The sequence below is a fragment of the Haliotis cracherodii genome, unplaced genomic scaffold, assembly GCF_022045235.1.
Source record: "Haliotis cracherodii isolate W230 unplaced genomic scaffold, xgHalCrac1.p SCAF_2, whole genome shotgun sequence".
NCBI classification, from domain to species: Eukaryota; Metazoa; Mollusca; class Gastropoda; order Lepetellida; family Haliotidae; genus Haliotis; species Haliotis cracherodii.
In genome coordinates this window covers 24280024-24306441 of record NW_027266275.1, presented here as the reverse complement: position 1 = coordinate 24306441, position 26418 = coordinate 24280024, and the positions used below count along the sequence as shown (strand labels likewise).

General features: G+C 39.5%; 2 protein-coding genes across 3 annotated transcripts in view; both read right to left on the bottom strand.

Annotated features, from left to right (window-relative positions):
* Positions 1-17792, bottom strand: part of LOC139467863 (zinc finger ZZ-type and EF-hand domain-containing protein 1-like) — a 93926-nt gene extending 76134 nt beyond the window's left edge. For both annotated transcript variants that reach the window (XM_071249371.1, XM_071249372.1), the window contains exons 1-13: positions 17655-17792; positions 15764-15800; positions 10638-10722; positions 8807-8888; positions 8091-8162; positions 5764-5908; positions 5240-5304; positions 4314-4437; positions 4035-4143; positions 2280-2345; positions 1621-1767; positions 273-325; positions 59-137 (exon numbers count right to left, since the gene is read on the bottom strand). In XM_071249371.1, coding sequence (XP_071105472.1) covers positions 59-137; positions 273-325; positions 1621-1767; positions 2280-2345; positions 4035-4143; positions 4314-4437; positions 5240-5304; positions 5764-5908; positions 8091-8162; positions 8807-8888; positions 10638-10722; positions 15764-15800; positions 17655-17711 — 1121 coding nt within the window. In that variant the 5' untranslated portion in view covers positions 17712-17792. The remainder of the gene's footprint in view (positions 1-58; positions 138-272; positions 326-1620; positions 1768-2279; positions 2346-4034; positions 4144-4313; positions 4438-5239; positions 5305-5763; positions 5909-8090; positions 8163-8806; positions 8889-10637; positions 10723-15763; positions 15801-17654) is intronic.
* A 3231-nt stretch (positions 17793-21023) lies between these two features.
* The window catches only part of LOC139467862 (D-beta-hydroxybutyrate dehydrogenase, mitochondrial-like), a 53460-nt gene continuing 48065 nt past the window's right edge, over positions 21024-26418 (bottom strand). The window contains exon 5 of the mRNA XM_071249369.1: positions 21024-25821. Within this exon, the coding sequence (XP_071105470.1) occupies positions 25440-25821 (382 nt within the window). The 3' untranslated portion in view covers positions 21024-25439. The remainder of the gene's footprint in view (positions 25822-26418) is intronic.

Below are 26418 nucleotides of genomic sequence, written 5' to 3'. Positions count from 1 at the left end.
TAATCTTCTGGAAGTGTAAAAACAACAACATCAGGTTGTGGTAGATAAATATGGTTACCTGTATCCCACTGTCTTGATGCCATGTATCCTGGTATCACAGCCATCACTGTGGCACCGTTTGATGTTAATCTGAATGACTAGAAACCGAAGAGAACATTATCTTATCTGCATCTCAAACCAACGTTATTTCTTTTATATATGCAAAACAATGATTCACATGGTACCACCTTAATGATCTTGGCAGAAAATTAGTTCAAGTAATGTTTACTTACTAGGGTAGAAGACCTTGGCATTTTTCAAAAGCACAACATCTCCAGTAAAATGACTGAAACAAATAAATGAGTCAATATTATTCCAGAGCAGATCAAGTATTCCATAAAAGGTTCACAAAAAATAGAAGAATATTTCAAACATCAACACATTAAAAACGATCACAACTTGTTATTTTTTCGTTGTCAACAAATTGATCGGGACAAACAGTGAACCAGTCTGATCCTGGACACCACCACAGCTACACAATGTCAATGAGCTGTTTCTCTATCTGCCTGTATCACTGAGTGAGGAGACAATTATCAACGTAGACAACACCAAGGAAACCCTCCATGATGTCACACATTCACCATTCCAAAAGTGCACTGAAGGAATATAAGTACATTGTTTGTTTTTTTGTGGTTTAATACCACACTCTGAAATATTCCAGCAATATGACGCCAACCTGTGAATAATCAAGCCTGTAGCAGACAAATCTGTGATTGAAAGTGAGTGAGTGAGTGAGTGAGTGAGTGAGTGAGTGAGTGAGTGAGTAGGGTTTAGTAAAAGCCGCTTTTAACAGTATTCCAGTTATATCACGGCGTGTCAGCTTAATGTGGGAGGAAAGCCCGACGCGAAGCATGTCTCAGATATTTACCACTTCGGGGAAACACACGAGCATGGGTATGGTGCTGACAAACCTAGAAACATAATTGGGGCGAACCAGGATTCGAACCCACGATCATAGGTTTCTGGCACTGCAAATCACATTGCCTTAGATGACTGGGCCATGCTTGCCCCAAGTTGAAAGTGTGATCTATGTGAGAGAAAAATGACATCCTATCAACCAAGTCACTGAACCTGACCACCTGACTCTTTAAGTCACCTCATATATAATCAAAACCATTACAGTCAACTGAAGACATAGGGAGAAGCCAACAGTGTGCAAGCAGCCATGACAAGAATCTGGAAAATTTCCCTCACACTCTAAATGCTGCGACATGTATATTTTTGTGCATGTCTTTAGCAATGTTTAGGAATATCTTTATAGTTAAGTGGGAAAAGGGTCATCACTTGTTTGTGAACATAACATTCATGCAAGCGGGAGTTAACTCCATGCAAGGTTGCAATGTGCCTAGCACAATGGGGAGCTATTCACTGGTTTCTGCGATAGTACAGAGTGAATGGTCACCAGATATGAGAACAGCAAAACTTGTTTTTTTGGAGAAACATCGACAATCTAGGGATTTTTTTGTGAAAATTTAAATCATTCTGAGAGGAAAAATCCCAGAATTGCGGGAATCCGAGGAAAGTTCTCAAGTCTGTATCACTGTGAGGAGCTTACGCCATACAGGAAGCTGAGTTTCCTACCTAGCAATGCGGACCTCCTTGAGCTCCCGCAGAGCTCTGGGACTCCTGCCAGCCGACACCATCACCAGCTCCGGCATGTAACTCTGATCGGATGATGCCACCGACACTGACAGCTGTTTGATCACCACATTGTTCCTCATCCGTAGCCTGTCAAGGAAATAAACTGACACTCTACATCTCAACATACCACATTCAAACCATGTGATGATAAAAATAGGTACCACTGGTACCATGTGAAAACCTCCTCCATAGCAAAGGATCATAAGCAAGGGAAATGTAGGATTTGAGCTGTCATTCCTTCAGTTGAAAGACACATTGGTTTGTTGTTTAACGCCACACTCAGCAATATTCCAGCTATATGACGGCGGTCTGTAAATAATCCAGACAATCCAGTGATTAACATCATGAGCATAGATCCATGCAATTGGGATCGATGACATGCATCAACCAAGTCAGCGAGCCCGACCATCCAATCCCATCCAAGCATAGTCGCCTTTTACGGCAAGCATGGGTTGTTGAAGGCCTATTCTACCTCGGATCTTCACGGGTCTGAAAGACACATCTCTGCACAGTCAGTTACAATTTCTTTGACTGGGTCACTTGTATTATAAAGGATGCTGCATTAACAGGGCTTGAGTGTGTATAAAAGTGATACACACCTGATCCAGTGGGTCCGAGCAGCTCCGTCTGACTGCCAGAAGCTATATGGGTCACCATTAGTTAATCTGAAACATGAAATATAGAACATAATAACAGTGTTAACACTTGGGACAAAGGAATATAATAACAGTGTTAACACTTGTGACAAAGGAACATGATAACAGTGTTAACACTTGTGACAAAGGAACATAATAACAGTGTTAACACTTGTGACAAAGGAACATGATAACAGTGTTCACACTTGTGACAAAGGAACATGATAACAGTGTTAACACTTGTGACAAAGGAACATAATAACAGTGTTAACACTTGTGACAGAGGAACATAATAACAGTGTTAACACTTGTGACAAAGGAACATACCGTATTTTCTTGAGTATACATGTAGTGCGCACTTTTTTTTAAAAAACACAGCCGTGTAGAAGGGGGTGTGCATTATACACAAAATAATGAGTTTTGATGTTTTTTTCCCAATGGAAAGATATTACCGTGAGCACGTAATACTGGAAATACCATGTCAACAAATCCATACTGAAGTACACAAAATCATCATATAATTACACTGTCTGGGTATAAAAAGTTTCTTTGTATATCTAGACTTATGTTTGTAACTTATTTCATTACTTTTATTCAAAATTCCTTTCAATAATGCTTTAATTAATTTTGGCGAAATCCAGTGTGAAGCGATCTTCAGATCGCACAACTCACCGTTATTAACAAAAGCATGGTCAGATTACCGCTATTGATGCCTTGAAACAAACTTTAGTCAACAGAGAAGGGATACATATATCATAAATGCCATACTTTGACTCGTTAAAAGTTATATATGTTATAGTTTGACGATTCTATGTCAACACGTAGTTCTCGCGATCATGCGATCACGTGCGGGGAATCCTTGACAGTGACTGGTCAGACTGGTTCCATGTGAAAAATAATAACCGGCAATAGCGATCAGGTGCTTCGCTTTGTGTTATTACTATTTTAAATATGTTTAGTAAAAGCTGCAACTAAATTAACAAGATATTGGAATATATTATTCCTGATTAAAAATAGTTTCAGATACAATTTTTGCCGATCCTTGCATTAAAATCCTGTAAAGTTATATCATTGGGTGTGTCTTGACTGAATCACCGGTAGATTCCAAGTAAACGTGTGTACAGCTGATAGCTGTTGTCAGCTGTTTTCGGCTAAGGAAAATAACATAGCTAGTGTTAACACGTGTGACAAGGGAACATAATAACAGTGTTAACACTCCTGACGAAGGAACATAATAACAGTGTTAACACTCGTGACAAAGGAACATGATAACAGTGTTAACACTCGTGACAAAGGAACATAATAACAGTGTTAACACTCCTGACGAAGGAACATAATAACAGTGTTAACACTCCTGACGAAGGAACATAATAACAGTGTTAACACTCGTGACAAAGGAACATGATAACAGTGTTAACACTTGTGACAAAGGAACATAATAACAGTGTTAACTATCGTGACAAAGGAACATAATAACCATTGATAACAGTGTTAACACTTGTGACAAAGGAACAAAGCAACATATTAGGATCTAGAGGTAGAAAAGGGATAAACATTCAGAGAGCTGAAAAGAAAACAGATTAATGTTTGTTTGATATTGTGTTAATCATCCATCCTGACATAACATATTCAAACATACATACAAGTTAACATGTAAACAATGGTACTTGAGGACTGTGCGACATACAAACTAAATCAGAGGAGTTTGTGGAGACCTACCTGTAGGCATCAGAGGAGTTTGTGGAGACCTCCATGGCACTGAAGCACTTGGTGATAGGTTTCAGCTCCTCTCCTTCTGCAAGCTCCTGCTCCTCATTCTCCATCTTGGCTGCAACAGACAGCAGGAAGTAGCAGGGCAGGTTAGCCTGTATATTCACATTTGAAGCAGCAACTATAATACTTTACTATATTTTGAGAAAGTGTAGGGTATGACACTGAAGCTATATATATATACATGAATGGAAAGCCATCCGTAATAAAACAGAGAACGGTGCTCACCAGCATCCTTCAGAGACGTGAAGGTAGACTTGAGAACTGACATGCGCATGTTGCTGGTGTTGTTAAAGCCGTTAAGATGAGGGAACGGAAGGGAGGATGTTTCTGCACGGTTCCGCAGCAAGTACTGAAATAACATCCACAATCAATCAATCATTCAATCCCTATTAATGATTCTTATGCGGCCAAATGCCTATAGAATGGTCCATAATCAAGGTCAGTCTTCCCCTATTTACTACAAACATCAAAGGGGCACGGGTGGCCCAGTCGTCTAAGGCGCCACTAGTTGCTGTGCAGAATTGCGTCCCTTGGGCATGCCAGAAACCTATGATTGTGGGTTTGAATCCCGGTTAAACCCGATTATGTTTCTAGGTTTGTCAGCACCATACCCGTGCTCGTGGGTTTTACCAAAGTTGTAAACACCTGAGACCAGCATCACTTCGGGCTTTCCTCCCACATGAAGCTGACACGCCGTGATATAACTGGAATACTGGTCATAGGGGTGTTACAAACACCTAAATTAAAACTTGACAGATTTTTATAATAACATTACATCACGTTCAGCTGGACTTCCGAGACAAACATCTCCAGTCTCCACTGTGACAAACAGTTCCGATTTATACTAAACCAATCAGAACTGTTGAAAAACAGTTTCCATAAACAATTATGTTTAAATGAGTGATGGTTTTATGCTGCTTCTAACAGTATTGCAGCTTTATCACATCTTCTTGTATTCAAAGGTCACAGCCATGTATAAAGATGTTGAGACAACACTATCCCAGCACCCACATCTCAAAATGTTACAGGGGTGGGGGTACTGATGGTCTGCCCGTATAGTATTTGCATCATGCACACCCTGAAGATGCTTGATCTTTAACATTTGAGTTACAAGCTTAATTTTTAGGACGACATTAGGTGTTGCTGTGTACCTTGAGGATCTTCTCTCCATGCCGGCTCATCGGGTTCTTGTCTCCTGCATATACATCCACAAACCCTGCACACAGACAGATGTCTCATTCACCAGATGACAGTAACAAAGATGGGATACATTATAGACAACATATTCTGCAATACTTTGTTCATGAGAGAACAATCACAAGATACTACTTCAGAGAAAATAACATGATTATATTTTTTTTCATTTTGAAATATCGGAATATTACTTTCAACCTTTCTATTAGATCAAAATGTCCATTTGAACCAGTTTTATAGACCATCTGATGTGCAGATCATTAAAACATATATTGCTCAAGTGTATTGTAAACTATATTGAGCAGCTGTACATTTGTGAATCATATTTCCTTCCGAAGATGGAAGTGAATGAAATGAAAATAGATACAACATAAATGTCAAACAGAGGCACATGTAAAGAAAGCATCCTACAGTTTGGACTTGCAAAATGAGCAGTCACCAGTGCATCATAGGATCAGTCTATGTATCTAACATGTCTAACCTGCAGTGAGGGAGCAGGCTTGGAGCATGCGGATGTTCTTCCCTAACTCTCCCATCACGTTGCCGGACGAGAAGGTGGACAGGGCATCCATCATGGTTGACACCTCTGCGACACCACTGCCATCTGTGTCAAACTGCTGGAACGCCTGCCCAGGAGGAACACTCCATTGATATAACAACTTCTGGGTTAGGAGGAACACTCTATCAATACAACAACATCAGGGTTGGGAGGTCAGGGAGGAACACACTATCAATACAACAACATCGGGGTTGGGAGGTCAGGGAGGGTAACTCTATCAGTATGACAACATGGGGTTGGGAGGTCAGGGAGGGTAACTCTATCAGTATGACAACATGGGGTTGGGAGGTCAGGGAGGAACACACTATCAGTATGACAACATGGGGGTTGGGAGGTCAGGGAGGAACACACTATCAGTATGACAACATGGGGGTAGGGAGGTCAGGGAGGAACACGCTATCAGTACGACAACATCGGGGTTGGGAGGTCAGGGAGGGTAACTCTATCAGTATGACAACATGGGGTTGGGAGGTCAGGGAGAAACACTCTATCAGTATGACAACATGGGGGTTGGGAGGTCAGGGAGGAACACACTATCAGTATGACAACATGGGGGTTGGGAGGTCAGGGAGGAACACGCTATCAGTACGACAACATGGGGGTTGGGAGGTCACGGAGAAACACGCTATCAGTACGACAACATCGGGGTTGGGAGGTCAGGGAGGGACACTCTATCAGTATGACAACATAGGGGTAGGGAGGTCAGGGAGGTACACTCTATCAGTACGACAACATCGGGGTTGGGAGGTCAGGGAGGGACACTCTATCAGTACGACAACATCGGGGTAGGGAGGTCAGGGAGGGACACTCTATCAGTACGACAACATCGGGGTTGGGAGGTCAGGGAGGTACACTCTATCAGTACGACAACATCGGGGTAGGGAGGTCAGGGAGGTACACTCTATCAGTACGACAACATCGGGGTTGGGAGGTCAGGGAGGTACACTCTATCAGTACGACAACATCGGGGTTGGGAGGTCAGGGAGGAACACGCTATCAGTACGACAACATCGGGGTTGGGAGGTCAGGGAGGTACACTCTATCAGAACAACAACATAGGGATACAGAGGTCAGGGAGGAACACTCTATCAGTATGACAACATCGGGGTTGGGAGGTCAGGGAGGTACACTCTATCAGAACAACAACATCGGGGTTGGGAGGTCAGGGAGGAACACGCTATCAGTACGACAACATCGGGGTTGGGAGGTCAGGGAGGTACACTCTATCAGAACAACAACATAGGGATACAGAGGTCAGGGAGGAACACTCTATCAGTATGACAACATGGGGGTTGGGAGGTCAGGGAGGTACACACTATCAGAACAACAACATAGGGATACAGAGGTCAGGGAGGAACACTCTATCAGTATGACAACATCGGGGTTGGGAGGTCAGGGAGGTACACTCTATCAGAACAACAACATCGGGGTTGGGAGGTCAGGGAGGAACACGCTATCAGTACGACAACATCGGGGTTGGGAGGTCAGGGAGGTACACTCTATCAGAACAACAACATAGGGATACAGAGGTCAGGGAGGAACACTCTATCAGTATGACAACATGGGGGTTGGGAGGTCAGGGAGGTACACACTATCAGAACAACAACATAGGGATACAGAGGTCAGGGAGGAACACTCTATCAGTATGACAACATGGGGGTTGGGAGGTCAGGGAGGTACACACTATCAGAACAACAACATAGGGATTCGGAGGTCAGGGAGGAACACTCTATCAGTACGACAACATCAGGGTTGGGAGGTCAGGGAGGAACACTCTATCAGTACGACAACATCAGGGTTGGGAGGTCAGGGAGGTACACACTATCAGAACAACAACATAGGGATTCGGAGGTCAGGGAGGAACACTCTATCAGTACGACAACATCAGGGTTGGGAGGTCAGGGAGGAACACTCTATCAGTACGACAACATCAGGGTTGGGAGGTCAGGGAGGAACACACTATCAGTACAACAACATCGGTGTCAGCGAGATTATCTACTTTGTATTCTTTTTAACAACCTCATGTATATGGATTTTACAGATATCGAACCTTGAATGGATGATTCTTATGATTATATGATCTTGGTGATTACAATCAGAAAAACATCAAATAAGAACTTAATAAAATATTACAGATATATTGTTCATATTATTAGATTATTTAAATACCTATACTTGTGGGTTTTACCAAGGTGATGAAAGTGTCAATGGTTTCAAACACAACTCTCTCACTCACACATTTTGCTTACCTTCACAACCTCATTTCTGGTCACTCCCTTTGCCATCAGCATGTCACAGAACTGGCTTAACGTGACATTCTCCTGCAAACATACAATAGCCAATATACTATGACATAGTAAAAACTAATATCATTAGTAAGATTTGCAGACTGTTGTAGAGAAGATTTGCTATTCTCACTGTGTGTCATGTAACCGATTATTAAAATATCTTTTGACTGAATACAATGGAAACATAATTTTTAGAACACAAGGAAAGTATACAGTCTTATTCTCTACAAAGAAATTTTAGTCAGCCAAAACATTAGATTTAAGGCTTAAAAAGACCACAAAACATACTGCTTCTTACATTGTCTCATACAGTATAAGCAGACAGCAGGTATATTTTATTTTGGAAAAGTGTTCTGAATCTATCAAAAGGATGTTTAAAAAAGAGTACTTCTGCTGACTCAGATACTCGGTAGGATGAGATGGCAAAGTGGTTGTTAACCTTCTGGTGCCTAAAAGGCACCTTGTGTTGTATACTCCCCAGGGAGATGAGAATGATTCTTGAGTGCACACCGATCTAGCGACCGGGGTAATAATAGCGCTTTGAGCATGTCCCTGAGTGGCGTGGAAATATACGCAATAGAAATAGCCTATTATTATTATTATTATTATTATTATTATTATTATTATTATTTGTTAAATTGACAATCGGCTGACCATGTACCGAGTGCACAACCCACCTCCATCCTGTCCTGCCTCTCTCTCAGCCACCGGATGATGTGGCCGTGGTACTGGTGGATCACATTGTCAGGGATGGGGTCTCTGTAACAGGCAGTACAACCTCACTGCATCAAGCAACAACAAACAGGGAGGTCAGGGGAATGGGTAAAACTCAACGTTCAAAATTATTGCACTAATATAGTGACGTCTGTGCACATATGTGTGTGTAGCTGCTTTTAATACTCCAGACTAATGACTGTTTTATAGTGCTAGTCCACTAAGATACCATGCCACAGTTTTAACAAGGATATCCAAATCACATTAAACCAACTCGGGCCAACCAGTCCCTGTTTTAACCCCTTAACGATGAGCACATGGCAATCATGTAACAGACTATTTTCTTCTGAATGCAGGCTGAAAATCTGAGGTCAATATCAGGCACTCCACTTTCCCCATGATAAAAGTAAGAGTGGAATATCTTCACTTGCTTATGTAACAAGGATTACAAGTTCTGATCTTCACATAGACAGACTTGACCAAGAGCGATTAATACGATATAATTTTCAACATAATCCCCTTCCACACTGATACACTTTTGGCAATGATGTTGAAGGGATTTCATCCCAGTTTGAAGAAGTTTGGTTGCCCAAAAAGTTCTCCACAGCTGCTATGGCAAACTGGTTATGGCTAGAACTCTCTTCATGTGGAGATGAAAGTTTGACAGAGCCAGACCAGGAGAAGGCTGGTGCTGATGGTGTTCAAAGCCACACTTGTAGATTGTAGCCATGATTTGTGCACTGGCTTCTCTCTGATGGAACAGCACACCTTTTCTCAATTCTTAATTTCATCTCATTATTGCATCAAAAGTGGAGCATTATATGCTCCATTTTATTGTCTGGCCTTTTGGAAGTTCGCTATGAATACACCCTCGGAATCCTAGAACATGGAGGCCACAACCTTTCTAGCTGATGGGACAGTCTTTGCCTTCTTTGGAGGTGGTGATGTCTAATGTTATGATCGAACTTCAGTCATAGTCACAAATAGTTGCAAGAACCTTTCTTGATCAGCTTCAAACAGAACTAGATAATCACAAGACATGTTGTGTCTGGTGCATTTTGGATCAGTTGCCATCTTTCGCCAGTCGGTCATCACCATAATGTGGATTCTCGGGATCATTACTTGACTTGACAGGCCTTCCAGGACATGGTCGTCTTCACAGCTCTACCTGCCACGCATAAACTCTGCTGCCCACCTCTTTACAGTGGCATTGGAAGGGGCAACATAGTGTTGTACTCAAATCTCCATGGATGCCTTTTGGCGTTAAGCCCTTTTTCTGCAAGTATTTGATCAATGCATGTTTGTCCATTTTCCAAAGGTCACGGCACCCTGCTAATTTACTGACTTTTAGCAAAACAATATGCTCAATTGAGTCAAATGTTTGTGGATATGCCTCCATGACTTATGTTATGTCCAAAACAAAAGATTTCACTGTTACAAAATCCCTTCTATGTGAGGCTCAGAACTTATCAATCGGCCCTTGTATCTATATCCAGACAAAAGCCGAACATGCAGAAGGAAATTTATCATTTTCCTGGAAGAGGACTATATTTTTACTGAACATCTTTCTTCCAGCCATCTGATTAGACAAATCTCCACCATCACCACAGTTCCCATGACATAAAATAGCTAACAGTGCATCGACGTGATGTTCAGCAAATTTCAACACAAAATCCCCAGAAAAGCACAATTCATAATGTAATCATGGTAAAAGAGTATCAAATTGTATTAGAAAAAGAAAAAGTCTGCAATGAGAAAATGACGCAGTTATCATGCCATGTTTTCTCAGCTTACTTTATCTTGGAGGCGACCGATCGCAGTAGCCCTGGCTCATTGAAGAGAGCATGGAGATCTGTAAGGGAAGGTCCATCTTTGTCCCCTTTAAAACAAACAAACGCAGGCTATTGAAAACAGTAATTCATTTACATGTTATTAAAACTTACCAAATAACTTCCTTGATAATAGTGACTTTGAATTATATTTCAAACATAATGAATAGTTTGTTTCTTTGTTGTTTAATGGTGCACTCAGCATGCTCAGCAATATTCCAGTTGTATGATGGCGGTCTGTAAATAATCAAATCTGGTCCAGACATTCAAGTGATTGATATCATGAACATTAATCCACTCAATTGGGATTCGATGACATGCATCAACCAAGTCAGCGAGCCTGATCACCCGACCCCGTTAGTCGCCTCTTACGACAAGCATAGTTATCATATCAGTACATTTACCCAGGATTCACCTGACGAAGGGGCAAGAGTGAGTGAGTTGGGTTTAATGCCGCTTTTAACAGTATTCCAGTTATATCATGGCGTGTCAGCTTATTGTGACCTGATGCAGGCCTTAGACGTTTACCACTTCGGTGAAACCCACGAGCACGGGTATGGTGCTGACAAACTACAAACATAATTTGGGCGAACTGGGATTCGAACCTACAATCATAGGTTTCTGGCGTGCCCAAGGGACGCAACTCTGCACAGTGAATCACGGCGCCTTAGACGACTGGGCCACCCATGTCCTCCGAAGGGACAAGAAGTAGCCCTGAAGCGGTGTAACAAACAATAAAGAAGTTGTTATCCAGTTGTTATCATGTCAGGTCTTTGAATATTCAATATTATTCTCTTCCTTATGTTATCATGTGTTCATGTTCTTCCAACTTCTAAATGCCGATCACAGACTTTCAGCAGATAGTACTCTAATCTGTATTGTTATTGTATTAGCTGTAGGCAGTCAGGCAAAATAACATCCCTTACTCATAACTGACAACAATAACCATGGCAACACAACCAGCTGTTCCACAGTATCAGCACTTGGTGACAGCTATAATGACTGCTGGCACCCAAGTAACATATTGATCATGTCACTTGACAAACGTCATTCAATATCATAAATCTGCTGCCATCAGCCCAGACAGCATCTACATGAAGGCTTTCATGATGTAATGGTGAGGTGAGGTGAGGTGAGGTGAAATTAGGTTTAACGTCGCGTCCAAGATTATTGCACTTATATAGCGACGCGCGCGTGTGTGTGTGTGTGTGTGTGTGTGTGTGTGTGTGTGTGTACTACATGTACTAGTCCGGACTAATGCCGATTTATAGCGCTAGCTCACTGAGATACCATGCCGCAGTTTAACATGAATACCCCACTCAGACACAGTATACTGACTCCGAGCCGACCAGTCCTTGTTTTAGCCCCTTCATTCCAAGCGCCAGACAGGGTAACAACAAGTACAATCTTTTTAACGTCTTTTGGTATGACGTTGCTGGGGATCGAACCCCGGACCTTCCGCTCTCCGGGCGGACGCTCTACCACTAGACCACTGAGGCGGTCGATGTAATGTTGAAATCAAACTCATTAATAAATAACTGGCTGCATACAAAACGGATTGTATTACAGTATTAAACTTCACACACTTTGAATTCACTACTTGAGCTGTCTGAACAAACTGTTGGAAAATTTGTGCAGATGAACATAATGAGTGGTCTGTGTTTTAACATAAAAAGTTCAAATATTAGTACAGTAAAGTCTGTTTATAATGAACACGCTTATAACGAACTGATGGATATAATTAACTGGTTTGTTTTGTCCTGGCCATTTGCTGTATATATGATGTATATATGCTTATAATGAACTTAGGAGTCCCTTTGAGTTTGTTATAACCATAGTATACTCAAAAATTGAAGGAGTGGAAGCAAAACAAGAAGAATTTGGTATAAACTAACATTGACCATGTTGTCGTTAAAAATAAACTGACAACTACAGTGTTCTGACAAGGATGATAGAATATGATGTCTGTTTGTTTGTTGTTTAACGCTGCACTCAGCAATATTCCCGCTATATGATGGCGGTCTGAAAATAATCAAGTCTGGACCTGACAATCCAGTGATTGACATCATGAGCATCGATCCATGCAATTGGGATACAATAACATGCATAACGAAGTCAGCGAGTCTGACCACCCAATTTTGTTAGTGTTAGACGCCTCTTGCGACAAGCATAGTTGTCTTTTACAGCATGCATGGGTTGCTGAAGAGCTACTGTAACCCGGAAACTTCCAGGTCAATAGAATATGAATTAATTGATTGGTAAAATTGATAAATTCCACAAAATATGTAACAGGTGAATGTTCACTCATACAATGACAAAAATTAATGACACTGACTAATTTTCATCATCATGTATACGCAAGTCAAATGTATGGGACATGTCAAGTCAATACCAAGAAATGTCGCCACCAGCTAACATACAGCATAAAGTTCAACATGCCCATATATATATCAAACTGGGCTCATAACACTTAGTGTCGTAATTTCATATATATCATCCTGATCCTCTACTAGATATCATATATGCAGTGTACTGTGCTCTTATTACAGGTTACAATGCATTCACAGTGTACTATGCTCTTATAACATGTAAAAATGCATACAGTGTTAGCAGTAGAGTGAGTGAGTATGGTTTTACGCCGCTTTTAGCAATATCCCATCAATATCACTGCAGGGGACACCAGAAATGGGCTTCACACATCTTCCCTTGCTTCATGCTTTACATAATACTAGGGCAGGTCCCCGACCCCCTATTACCTGACCCTACCCGGGTACCTGCTGTAAGTATCGAGTTGGGGAAAAAATGACTGACTGGAAATTGTTCAACCGTAGCCCTGGCAAAAACTATGTACATACATAACGTCTTTCAGTGGCATTTAGAAGTTGGTGTGATGAAGAAAGACAAGTTCTATGGATGGACAACTTCTTTTTTACAATTAGTACACCGAAACGTCGCACTAATTGTAATAAAGAAGTTGTTCATCCATAGACAATGATAGAACTTGTCTTTCTTTATGTACATGCATAAAACGATCTGATTGTGCTCACACTGAAGTTGACTGAAGTTTTATCTTTACTCAGACATATAAAGTCAGAAGGAAGGTGTGCATAGTCAGAAAGCCTAAGTGTAGCCTCAGAGTCTTATTGTTATTGTCACTGAACAACAACATATCGCATGACTAACCATGTGTCCGGGTAATCCTGTGACCCAACCCAAGTGTCCGGGTTCCCGATTTACCCGTCCCAGCCCTACATAACATAAATCTTTGCATATTTCAATCATAACATTTAACTGAAGCATTTCCCCATGAAATAAGCTTGACATTATCATGATAACAATGATAACACTAATATGCAAATGACATAGGCGAAGCATGAGTACTTACAAACAACATGGACTCCTTCCCTATTTGAGATACTGTTACAAAGTATGAAAACAGGCATGCTTCAGTTTGTCAGTTGGCTGGTACCATTGATTACAGGTTACCATGGTTACAGATTCTTCTGCATGGTCTCCAGGGGAGTTTTGATACTTTTAAAAGTATATAAATATTCTTTGATACATTGTGATAAGACAAAAATGTTTAACTTTTATTGTACTATTAACTAATATGTTGTGTGTTTGAAGTTAAGATCTATTATCCAGCACTCCAGATAAATATTTCAGCCAAGTGTACTTACATGTAATCATTCTTATTGGATATTCATATTTTCCTTTGGGTATTCAATATTTTAACTCCTTTTGGTCCAATCTTTGTGTCTAGTAAACATGTTAAACCAATATACTATATCTTCTAAAAACAATTCTTCTCATAACATGTAACATGTTTCATTTGACCACCAGCTATATTCATCTACTCAGGGGTCAATGTAACTGCTGGCCCGTTGGCCTGTGGACAGTTAAAATTATGAAAGGCTTGTTGAAACATAAAGTAGATGGCCCGTCTGGCTAGTCAAAATTTCACTCCTTCTCCGTGTATGGTTAACTTTTGTTAATTGAACACTGCTCGTGTATCACGTAATGTTGATGAGGAAAATATTTAGGAGGGATGACAAAGATCATCTTGGTAGGACACAACTGGCTGCCATTTTGTAATGTTCTGTACAACAACAACATCTTTATTTTCTCATAAAATCGCAACAAAAATGAGGCAAATGGAAGCTAAGATTTAATCTCAAAGTGCTGGAAATGATGTTTTAGGTGTGAGGAGTTCTACAATTTTTGGAGCTCCCTGGATAACTCAGTTGTGGCCTCCAACACTTAGTTTTGAGCCAGTTAGTTTGGAAAAGGGCAAGCAACATTTAAAGGGAGCAAGCTCTGCTGGCTACATACAAATTTGTTGTTAAATCTACACCTGTCTACTGCCTCAAGTGTGTCACATGTCACGTATATAGTTGTACAAGTTTAAGTTACAAAAAGGAAAAAGCAGTAAACACAAATGACCATTCCAGTTACCTTAACATTCAATGAAGGTCACTCAAAATCTTACTTCAAACATGATGACACCCCACGTAAAGATGATATTACGAAATGGTGTCCAATTACAGAAAAAAAATTGTTGAATGTGAATATAACCTACAACATCAACATGATCAAGGGTTATCAACATGATCAAGCATATTAACCATTTGAAATATTAACTATTGCAATGTTTCTTGAGATAGGTGGTAATTTTTTCCAGGTTTTGACCTTGACCCATGATGTGATAAATCAGTGTCACAACATTCTCCGTGGCTATAAACATGATAAAGGAGATATATTTGATATGCATCATAAGTGTTACGTGAGTAATCCTTTTCCGTTACAACTGCACACATTCTTACTTTTGTATGTAACCCTGATGTGTTCTTCGTCATTAAAGTAGTATACAAACAATAAGCATGATAAGCTATGCATGGTTCCTGGGTCCAGGGTTTTTATCACAGAAAGGAGATACTATATTGGATAATCAAGGATGATGTTTGGAACAACATGATCAAGTCACATGTAGATTTAACACAAGAAATCCCCTGAATGTGTTCGCATAGGACGATAAATGTTTCTTAATATGATTATTCTAAGGACGTGAAAAGAAAAATGGCGTCTACTCACCCGTTTCTGCTTCACTGTCAGAATAGCCATCATCAACCTAAAGATAGAACAAAAGCAGAGTCGTAAACACTGAGCCTGGGCTAACAGGTTCTTGTAAATACATTCTATGTACTTTTCAGAAATTTGATTGGCTAATAATCATGATGACATGAAAACAGCGTTATCACCATCCCCCGCCATGGCATGCATGGGGCACTTTAGAATTTGAGGTATTTACCTCAATGCTGACAGGATGCACAAAATATAAAGCATGGAGAAAGTGAGGGTAACTCCAGAATACAAGGAAACACAACGAAAAACATTTGAAATACCAAAATTTCAAAAGGCACCAGTCCAGCATGTGTAAGATACATATGCAAAGTTTTGTTATTAAGATATTAAACGGTTTCCACGTTATGCTTGGTTTGTTGCCATGGAAACACTAAAAAAATTGTTTCTAGAAATGCCAAAACACCAATAGGCACCAGTTCATCATGTATTTGATATACATGCAAAGTTTCGTAATAAAATATTAAACAGAAAAAATATAAGTTAAAAAATCCCTAAATAGCAAAAGACACCAGTTGACATCCTGGTCTTTGTGTGTGCACAGTTTCAAGAAAGGGTACCAATTAGGTTTAGAGACATGGTCCAGACCAACACACCACAAAGAACACTGTCAAAGTCAAACTTGTTGCCTTAGAAACAGGAAAAACATAATTTTTGAAAATGTGTATACAGCTGATTTCTATTTCCGACTATGGAAGTCCTGAAAATAAGTGCATCTGCGCATGTGTCATGCATTTTGACCACTTTCAGGAGAAAAGCAGCATAGTGCCCCAATGTATCAATTACATTTATGGGTGCAGCAGTGATCATTAATGAAAATCGACTGCTTAGGCCTGTCCCTGCTGAAATATAAACATTGTTTGTATTCTGTATTATGGATAACATAACAGTATCCAATTCTAAATACAAGCAATATTTTTTTTCTAATCTCATTGAAGGCAAAAACAATCAATATGATCAACGATGTCCGGTAATGTCATATTTATACAAATATATCCATGATGTCATCTTATCCATATCATACATACTGATCACTGATTAAACTGAATTTATACTAGTGACAATTTTTCTCCATACTCATTGACCATGTTGACTGTTTTCTCTTTACAGCACAACTTGGATGTTTTTTCCAAAACTTGGATGTTTTATCTCACAAGTCTTAACTCCGCTTTGGCCGTTCTTCAATGCTCATATTCACCAGTTTCTCCCATGAACAGGCAGGAACAGGAACATCATGAACATGACCAAACAATTATGACCTATTGATGAACTGCCTGTTTGCAGTCTGTGCCTAACATTGACTCTCAGCATCACTTTCAGAAAGCTGTAGTATTAATATATGGATCATTATTAACTGATAACACTAGACAAAACAAAATTACATTAGACTCAGGCTTAAGACAAGTGACTTGGTTCAGACGGTCAGCTATAAATAAACATCCATGGCATTTCATGCCTAACCATACCTAGAGTTGTCAAGAAACAGTAAATCACAAAATATCCCTGTCAATCAAATGCATCTTTGAACTACTAACAATCAATGGACATGTCAATCTTGCGTAACAATGTCATCTTAATCATGAAAATACTCATATTTCAGATGGTCAACTTGTTGGCGTTCATAATGCCAAATGTGTCCTTAATTCACTGCGTAAAACAATATCATAATGTCTGTAATTAATCCTTTGATTTAAAAAAATATTTAAGTTAGAGTTAAACCTGTCAGACTCTGCAGATCTTAATCTTTTCATGTAACTTTTCCGGAACTTCCTCGTCAGAACATGCAACTCGCACTTACGTTATGTCGACTAATGTATACAAACAAGCGTGTAAATTGTCAAACCTCTTTGTTGTCAACACGTACTTCATCTTCGCTGTCACTACTGGCAGTGTTGCCCATTTCGTGGATCAAACTTCAACAAAATGTAACTTTTTCATTTGTTTTATGATAAAAGCTTGCAATATCGTTTCTGGAAAACGAGTCGGGTTTATGAATCTCCACCAACAAAGATGTATGGAACGGGAGACAACTCTGAAAACACTACGCGTTGGTTGCCTGTAAGGAATTACGATTCTGTTGTACGCGACTTCATTCCAACTTTTGTTTCACGTAGACATGTATCTTAATGATGTAACATATACTTTCTGACTTGATATAAAATAAATTAAACTACAATGCAATAACATATTTTTGCTGTTCTATTTCATACCACCCAATTCGGAATAAAACAACACGGGGAAGACACGGGGATATTGCATATATATATGCTATTTCAGTGTTAGTCATAAATCACAGAAGCTCTATTCAGTAACCATAAGTCCGTTGTTTAATTTGTTTGTTGTTTAACGCCGCACTCAGCAATATTCCAGCTATATGACGGCGGTGTGTAAATAATCGAGTTATACCAGACAATCCAGTGATTGGCATCATGAGCATCGATCCACGCAATTGGGATACGATGACCTGCATCAGCCAAGTCAAACACCCTGTCCACCCGATCCCATTAGTCGCCTCTTACGGCAAACATGGGTTATTGACGACCTAATTTAACCTGAATCTTCACGGGTTTTAAGTTAAATTATTCACATTCGATAAAGCAAAAGAATTCGTTACCAATTCGTTACCAAATTTCACTTTAAGTGCGAAATGGCATTTTCTATGATTTTGACTTTCGACCATGAAACAAATTGCATTTAATAAGTTTATATATTATTTATAATCGAATTCCTTCCATGATTTATAATATTTTTTATTGAAGCATCATATAGCAGGAATCGAAAGGTCTCATTGTGTTATGAAATATTAAAAATACCACGAATATCATGTGACTGATAACATTACCTGTAACATTTTAGCGTTGGCAGCATGTACCCCCAGCGTCCAGATGTGGGCTAGGGTGGCCTAATGGGCAAGGTGTCCGATGGCACTAAACCTAACACACCTAATCTAGTCGGGACTAGTGACATTAAACTGTTTAAACATGCTTGTATCTGCGCGGGTACCACGTTAATCACAAATCTATTATTTATAACCTTTTATTACGTATTCCCATGTTATTAAAACAGCATAAAATTGATTTATTTTTGCATCATGTTAATTCCTACATATTACCGCCCCCAACATGTTAACATGCGGTTGACTGTTTTTTGGACAACGCCTGCGGTCCGTGCAAGTGCGTTTGTCGTAGGTAAATATAGTCTTCAAAAGTGTAGAAGATCATAAAATATATATGTTAATACCAAGTATTATAACAAACATAAGTGTTGACGACAATACCGTTTATGTTGTCTTTAAAACTAACACTAAAACATATCCTATAGCCTCACCTAGAAGCACCAAACACGTGCCATTCCTGATTTTGTGGACCATTATTATTTCAATCGTATTGATTCTGCTTATCATACAGTTGTGATTTATTTGATTTCATTGATTGTTTGCGTATGAACTAGCAATGCGGCGTCAGCATGCTGGAGTGGGCAAGAGGTTCAATGTTTCACAGTCTGTGATTAGAAGACGATGGAACCGGTACCAACAAACCCAAACTGTTGACGATCGACCCCGTTCAGGGCGTCCCAGGTCAACAAGAGTACGCCATCGATCGACCCGAAACCATAGAATACCATGTTTAACTTAACTTCCGAAAGGTCCAATCCCGTTTCACTCCTGACGCCATGTAATGCCCAAGTGTCAATTAATATATTCTTGGCTTTATCCTCTCAATTCTGTCTGCTACAATCACGACTGTTGTAAGTTGACACATGGACTTTGTGTCATGTAAAATACCGCCGTGTCCCACTTTCTGAGACACATCATTACAACCATGTTCTACTATAGAGACACACGCACTCACGCATGTACGTACACACACACGCACACACGTACACACATACGCACACATGCATGCACGTACACACTCACACGCACACACGCATGCACGTACACACACACACACGCATGCACACACGCACGCACGCACGCACGCACGCACGCATGCACGCACACACACACACACACACACACACACACACACGTTCCCATGTATGTTTTTACTTCAGACTGCTTTGTGACACTACTTGAGTTCGTTACTCACACAAGATAATATTGATTTTTTTTATCTGTTGAGGTTGAACCTGAGAAGTTTACATAATAAAAAATATTAGGGCAGTCGCGTCTCGTCAAATATTCGTCATAACCAGTTATATCGTCGTCATAACCTTGTTCTAGTGGACAAACGCCCACACAGACGAGTGATTTGTATAGGCTCTCGGATATACGTATTTCAACACTAGAACTCATTTGGTGAGAACAATAAATCATATCTAGCAAGTCTTTGATGGGTATTTAAAAGTTGTAAGAACACAAAGACGTGACATTTTTATGGCTAACAATTCTAAAGTCTTCCAATACCGATGAAGGGGCAAGAGGTATCCCTGAACCGTTGTAAAGAATAAAGAAGTGGTTACCCATAACAAGTATTTAGGTCTCCAAATTTCCAATATTATTCGTGGTGTATTCGCATTAATCGTTAAGTTGTGATAACACACACACCCCCACCCCACCCACCCACCACCCCCCACCCCCCGCACACACACACACACCCACACACACACACCTGAACGTTGGTCATAAGGCAGTTCTATCCGCTTTCATCTAAACGTTGGTCATAAGGCAATTCCATCCGCCATCATCTGAACGTTGGTCACAAGGCAGTTCTATCCGCCATCATCTGAACGTTGGTCACAAGGCAATTCCATCCGCCATCATCTAAACGTTGGTCATAAGGCAGTTCTATCCGCCATCATCTGAACGTTGGTCACAAGGCAGTTCTGTCCGCCATCAGCTGAACGTTGGTCATGTCACAGAGTGACTTTACAGCACTCTGGACAACGCAATGTTTAAGAATTGTAGCTTCTGAACAACATCCCATTTGTACAGTGTTGAGAACATATCGTTTTGGAAATCTGGACTATTCAACATGATGTAATCCATGCGTAACAGCGGTCAGTTGTACCATTGTCTAACACAGCATTTGACATTATGACATTTATAGCCTTATTCCATTTTCCCCTGGGCCGTGTCTGTAATCACATCCATAAGCCCCATGTCCAGAGCAACCCTCAACAGGTATGACGTCTTTGAAAAACTGTAATTTTATTCACACAAAAATATAACATAATTTATTTGAATAAACTTGTAATTTATTTTGCGGAAAAATAACAAATACATTAACACATTACAGTATTACATATCGTATACTTGGAGCAGAAACATAACTGTATGCTATTCACGTAATCACTTTTTACAAACTATTACGATTATGCAACTACATATAAATTTGTTTGTCACAATAATAATGTACAGGCAATAATTACACAACCAATGCTTAAGTATTACATGCTATATAATAATATTGAAATTAATAACCAATAACTACAACACAATATCGTGTTGTGAGCATCTACCCGAGACCAGTAAAATGGCCCCGCGAACCCTAACAACAGGTACTTAAATATACATATTTACTTCTTGTTATGCAAACTGTTTCCCAAGCACTTCTACATCTGTATATATGGAGAATCTCACCCAAGTGTCTTTTGATATCAAATATATCTACACGAGTCGATAAAAGTTAAAAACTCCGAGGCTGTCCGAGGGATTTTAAACTTTTATCGACGAGTGTTGATATATTTGATATCAAAAGACACAAGGGTGAGATTCTACTTATCATCCAACATCATTCTTTCAACTTTTTGCAGACAGTAATAAGCAGTGTCTTAAGTGTAAAAAGTACTGCTAACAGCTTCAGTGGCAGAGCCATTAGTGATGTCATTTGAGTGACGTCATGGTAACCAATCAAGTCAAAATGGTCTGCAATGCATTGTGATGCAATGCTTGGTCTCACCCAAGAGATATCTCCCGTGGGAGCAAGTTTTGGATGACAAACTGCAATATAATCCTATCCATTTGACGTACTAATGCCATTGACTTAAACCAAATATGTAATATATATTCAGCACATTTATCATACCTATTCAAAGAGTCCCTAGACGTGTGTGTACCTGTGTTAAAGTCACCCGTGTGGCATACGCTTCTCGGGTGACTGAATCGTGAGGTTCCGTGACATGCCGAATGGCAGGTTACGGATAGGCGCGAGTGCGGATGATTCATTCGTTTTGTGCCGGAAAAACCACGAGTAGACACAAACTTAAGTAACAACGATGGTATAAGATTTTGCTGCACGACTGACATAAATAAAAAATGAACAGCTAGTTACAATTACAACAATAGTACAGATCTGCTCGCTGATGAGCGTATTGGTCCCCTACTGCCCAAATACAAAAGTAAAAGGTACGATAAACGCCAAAGGCTCGAATATACAAATGAATTCTTATTCTTGATTTATATTTACCATACAAAACACACTCGGCTAATAACCTCTTTATCGATTGAAATAATTGAAGTTAAAGACATGTTCTTTAACAATGCCTGTGTGAATACAATGCCTGTGTGAACCGCCCCATTTATGATAATGACCAATGATGTGCAGCCACGATTATTCAGGCACTCACACAACCGGTTTGTAGCTACCAGGCATAGCATCGAAGTATAGAGCTTGCCGAAAGTAGTTCATCTACATGATATGTATATATTTATTTTTCGGATCGTGATCGGATTGGTTTTTCGTATCGATTAATATATCGATTCTATAACAAAGATGATAAAAATATCAATAATGATACTCTCATGATCTGTATTATTTGGGAAACACGCATTCACAAAAATACAGAACAATTGCGGAAAATATTTTGATAAATGAACACATTGAAGATGATCCAATATTTTGTTAAATGGACACTTTGAAGAAGAATCAATATTTTGATAAATGGACACTTTGAAAAAGAATCAAAGTTTTGATAAATGGACACTTTGAAGAAGAATCAATATTTTGATAAATGGACACTTTGAAAAAGAATCAATATTTTGATAAATGAACACTTTGAAGATGAATCAATATTTTGATAAATGAACACTTTGAAGAAGAATCAATGTTTTGATAAATAGACACTTTGAAGAAGAATCAATATTTTGATAAATGGACACTTTGAAAAAGAATCAATATTTTGATAAATGAACACTTTGAAGATGAATCAATATTTTGATAAATGGACACTTTGAAGAAGAATCAATAGTTCACACGTTGCAGGCACTATTTGTACATTGAGAGTGTGAATCCTCAAAAACATATCTATCCCCTCTCATCATGATGACGTCGGGTGTAAGGAACAGCGGGAAGCAGCTTCTAATGCACAAATTGTGGAGCCCAGTAGATACAGGTGGTCCGGTCGTTCAAGGTGCATCAATTCGCTGTGCAGAGTTGCTTCCCTGAGGCGTTCCAGGAACCTATTACCATGACTTCCAATTCTAGCTTCACTCTGATTATGTTTCTAGGTTTGTCAGAACCATACCAGTGATAGAGGGTTTAAACGTTTAAGATTTGCATTGGCTTGGAGCTTTCCTCTTACATCAAGCTGACACGCCATGACGCAAATGAAAGACTTTCAAAGCGACCGTAAACTAACCTCACTATTAGGGGATTTGGGATATATTTGTCATTTTTAATGGACCCTTGCACTTCCTATTATTCAATGCTCACTGAAATATGAACTCATCGATCAGCTTCGTGTGCTTCGAAGTATACTAAGCATAGACAGGTATTTTGGTTAGTTATAATTCGGCATATAACATATTTATTTCTTGACCTCATTGGTGATCTCTGTTTACCGTCTGTAACCTTTAGTATCACGGTGGCCAAGAACCTGACCATTTCTGTGCAGCAGAAAATAGCATTGAAACCTGTAGCTGAAACACGGATCCATGGATTACCGAGACATTATGATGTGTCTAAAACAATAATATCAATAATAACAATGACAGTAATTATTGTAATAATAGTAATAATAAAAGTAGATAAGTGACAAAAAATAACTCGCGAATAAGATTTTGAGATAATCCCTGATTAACATAATTCACAACAATACAGTCACACAAAGATGTAACAACAATATACTATTATTATGATTGAATGGCAAAAAACAAAAATAATTAAAATTTCTGTCAATTGGACATCGACCACTGCATTAAATCAGGCGAAATTATCATACACAGGCAACGGCTTTAAATAACTTAAGACTGCCATTTCAACTTTTTTAACATCCAGTCCTCATTAAAATCAGATTTTTTACACAGATATAATACCTCTCTACGTCAAGATCTGACGACATCTCCATAGAAGGTCGCGTTATTTTACCGCCTCAGTTTGATACTTTTGATCTTCACAAAAGAATACCACCACTGAACACAAGTGTACCCGTAATTGTATAGGGTGCAGATGCATGGCGCTCAGAAACGACAGGATAGATAAAATATTCACAAAAATATATTTCCTCGGCTTTATTATTTTGCCTTCGGATATCTCCGATTGTTTTTGTTTTTGAGATACAGAAATCAGATATACCTGCATGGTTGCTTGACTTAGTCGTGCCGAGAATTAAGAAGCCTCGACGTTGATTGGCTGATTTGTACGTTCACCTGATGTGACTGACCTTCTATACAGGTATCCTCATGTCTTCACGCAGTGAGTGAGTGAGTATGGTTTTACGCCGCTTTTAGCAATATTTCAGCAATATCAAGGCGGGGGACACCAGAAATGGGCTTCACACATTGTACCCATGTCGGGAATCGAACCCGGGTCTTCGGCGAGACGAGCGACGTTTTAACCAGGCTACCGGACCGGCCCTCTTTACAGAGAGATATCGTATCATCATTACTATTAAAGCATAAAAATCCAAGGTACTGACAACAAGCAAATCGGTAATATTGAAATGATAAAATAATGTAAATATCTACTTGATGAGAGGCATTACATTTTCGGCGTCCTTCTATGCAACAGCAAATGACAAATGCATCTAATAAAGGGAGATAACTATGTTGGACATATTTACAAGAGGGTTACGTTTCAAACTTGCCGACACATTTGGCATTTTTAGTACCCGTGTCATACAGCATAAAATCATTGAAGCTGAGCAACAATCGATCCTTATTCTTTCCAGCTACAATTTATCATACAGGGTCTGTTAATTAATTTCTCGAAAACGTAGTGTTCAAAAGATCAATGGTGAAACATAGCGCGACAGAATCCTGCACTGAGAATGGATCAATATGTCACAGTGCTGTCTTTAACATCACTGACAAAGAAGAACGTTTTAGAGTCGCAATTTGTCAAAGCTGTTCAATTTACACTTTCATTGGACAACATCCATCACTTAACAGCATAGACTTTCTTCGACAATATTCTGCAAAGTAGAAACAATCATAGAATTTCTCTAGTGTCCCTCGTTTGTTCATCTATGCGCATTACATGCACTACGCACGCTGCACAATGGCTGTTCAATACCTGAACTCTTACACATATTAAAGGGACACTTGTCTCTGATTGCCTTACACTTCGCTGAGGTATTAATGTCAATCAGTGTCATCGGTTCTCGCCAGAACTGACGCATCGCCTTTAAGGAGCCGCGTAAGGGCTTCTTATCAAAACGATCTATTGTTGAACTGGGACATCATTCCTCACTTGGCAATGGGTGACGGTGTTCCGTTAGATTTTTCCCTGTCAGATGCTCTACGTTTAGACTCCACCTCAACTTTAACAGTATACGCTTTGAATAGTTTGTCAGTGATGGACCCCGGAAGTGACATCAAAATATGCGCGCGCACATCTGACTTCCAATAGGGAACATAGCGTTGTTTTGGTTTGGCGGTGGTAACAGCTTTCACCATGAGATCCACGACCTCATTGGTGTTGGGTCGCGCCCGCTTCATTTGTTGTGTGATGTTCTCCAAAAAGGCGTCGAAATATTCTTCTCCGTAGTCATTTTTCACCTCCTTCGGAGTTTCTGCCCACGATTTACGATTCATATCAATCAAGTAATTTTCACTAGCAATAGGCGTTCTGCAAGAAAGAAGAAAAAATGCTTTTAAGATCATTGGTTGTTGGATTTTAGAGAGAGAGAGAGAGAGAGAGAGAGAGAGAGAGAGAGAGAGAGAGAGAGAGAGAAAAGAAATACTACTTTTCAGAATATTGGATAATATTTATAGAGAGAAAGGGAGAGCAAAAATGAAATACGACTTTTCAGAATATTATATTTATATATATAAACACATAATTCTTTTGAGTATATTGGTTTATGGAATTGGGGACATTATGATCTATATATATATATGTCATAATGTCCCCAGCAGCATAAGCAACAGCAATACTATAATGCTGAGGCATACATAAATGATATGACATAACCCAAGTCTATTTATGATTATCAGTATCGTTATCTTATATCTTATATCAACATATACCTGACCTTCAACATTTGAAAAATGATACTCGAAACATAAATGGCTACATATACACGACATTCTCTGCTCATATTGCGCCACATAAATATCACGTGTATTTTTGTAGAAGAATGTTTGATACTTCCTGGTCCTCGGTTATACGTTGTTTGAAAAGTGTCATATGAATCTACTTCAGGTAAAAGGGTAATGTCCTACC